The 1,746-nt window shown below is 53.0% G+C and overlaps 1 protein-coding gene across 1 annotated transcript in view; it reads left to right on the plus strand.

Annotated features, from left to right (window-relative positions):
- The first annotated feature begins 6 nt into the window (after positions 1 to 6).
- ZADH2 (zinc binding alcohol dehydrogenase domain containing 2) overlaps positions 7 to 1,746 on the plus strand; it is a 14,844-nt gene continuing 13,104 nt past the window's right edge. The window contains exon 1 of the mRNA XM_019524324.1: positions 7 to 714. Coding sequence (XP_019379869.1) covers positions 419 to 714 — 296 coding nt within the window. The 5' untranslated portion in view covers positions 7 to 418. The remainder of the gene's footprint in view (positions 715 to 1,746) is intronic.

Below are 1,746 nucleotides of genomic sequence, written 5' to 3' on the forward strand. Positions count from 1 at the left end.
GTTGCAGATCACACAAACACATGCACAGCTCCTCTTTTTTTTTTTTCTTTTTTCTTTTTTTTTTTTGCTGCGGTAGCAGCTTTGCTGGCTGGACTGTGCTAAGAGGGTGAACTTTGCTCCTGTTTCATGTTAGTGACGGGAAATGGAAGATCAGCTCTAGGGGATCATCTCGCTGGTGCTGCCGCCGCTTCCTCTGGTGCAGGCGTGTGGTGGAGGGGCTGGGTTGGGAAGTCGCAGGCAGGCTGCAGCTTGCTCCATTAGACTTTATTTACATACACACTAGCTATGTGCAGAGAGGAGCTCTGCCTGTGCCTCTGAGGTGGTGGTGGTGGGTTTTGGAAGCTGCCTGAAGAAGCCTCCTCTAGCTGGAAACCTCCTGAGGGCAGCGAGGGGGCATGCAGGAGGTCTGAGCCGGGGAATGGGTTTGAGTGCTAAAGGCAGCGCGGTGCTGAGGTGCTGGGGAGCCCGGTGCCGCTGGAGGCGGGAGCAGCAGCTGAGTCCCTCCTGGTCCGGCGTGGCTGGAGGGCGGCCTCGGCCCATCTTGGACATGTCCTACTCCCGTCACTTTCTGGATTTCCAGGGCTCGTCTATCCCCAGCTCCATGAAGAAGCTGGTGGTGACAAAGCTGAGCTCAAACTTCCGAGACGCGGTTACCCTGCGGCAAGACTCGCCTGTGCCACTCCCGGGAGATGGAGACCTCCTTGTCAGAAACAGGTGAGAGCCTCCCCCCTCCCCTGCCGCCCCTCGCCCTGGCCTCGGGTCCTTCTCGCCCCAAGCCTGCTCCCCCCGGCTCCCCGCACCCGGCGGGCCTCTCTAACACACACACCACATGCTCACTCACTTTGTGATCACATACACTCACTTTGATTGCACACATACACACACATGCTCACTTTGTGATCACACACATGCTCACTCTTGACCTCACACACAGACACATACTTATTCTGTGATATCACACACATGCACATGCTCACTCGTGTTGTGATCACACACACGGATGCTCACTGTTGATCACACACACAGACACATACTCATTTTGTGAAATCACACGCATTCACATGCTCGCTCATTTTGTGATACACACACACGCTCACTCACTTTGTGATCCCATCAAGTTGCACCAGCTGCCATCTGGCGACTGTTAATTTAATTTTAGTATTATTGTTGTTGTTTTGAACGTCTGATGCCACCGTACTTTCTTCCCCTCATCCTCCCCCGTGTGCTTGCGTGTGTGTGTCTGTGTGGGGAGGGGGGTCTCTGTGGGGGGGCTGCTTTGGGGGTTGCTTTCCCTTGCCCATGCAATGAAACACATCAGGCGCTCTCAGGCGAAGGAAGGAGGCAGCTTCTCCCCCCAGTTTTACTTCTCGTTTTGCAAGGCTGGAGAAAGGGCAGCAGCATCTGCAAGCTGAAAGTTTTCCCCTTGAGTTTTTTTTTCTTAGGAAGAACTAAAACAACCAGGAAATGACTTCTAAGTCCCTCCCAGGTTTCTGTCTGTCTGTGTGCTCGTTACATGTCCGTGCAGCCATCCACGGACGTGTCACTCTCCTTATCTTCGCCATGTCGATGTCTTTGTGACACCAGTGCCTGGGCACGTTACTGTAGCCCTGGGCTTGGGTGGGGGCGGTATGTGTTGCAGACATGCACCCATGTGGGGTGGGTGTGGTGTTCTGTGTACAACCTTGTGTATGTTTCCTTTCTGTCTGCTGCCTCTTTTTTTTTTTTTTTTTTTTTTTTTTTTTTTTT

Source organism: Gavialis gangeticus, unplaced genomic scaffold (assembly GCF_001723915.1).
Source record: "Gavialis gangeticus isolate Ggan-Ray unplaced genomic scaffold, GavGan_comp1, whole genome shotgun sequence".
NCBI classification, from domain to species: domain Eukaryota; kingdom Metazoa; phylum Chordata; order Crocodylia; family Gavialidae; genus Gavialis; species Gavialis gangeticus.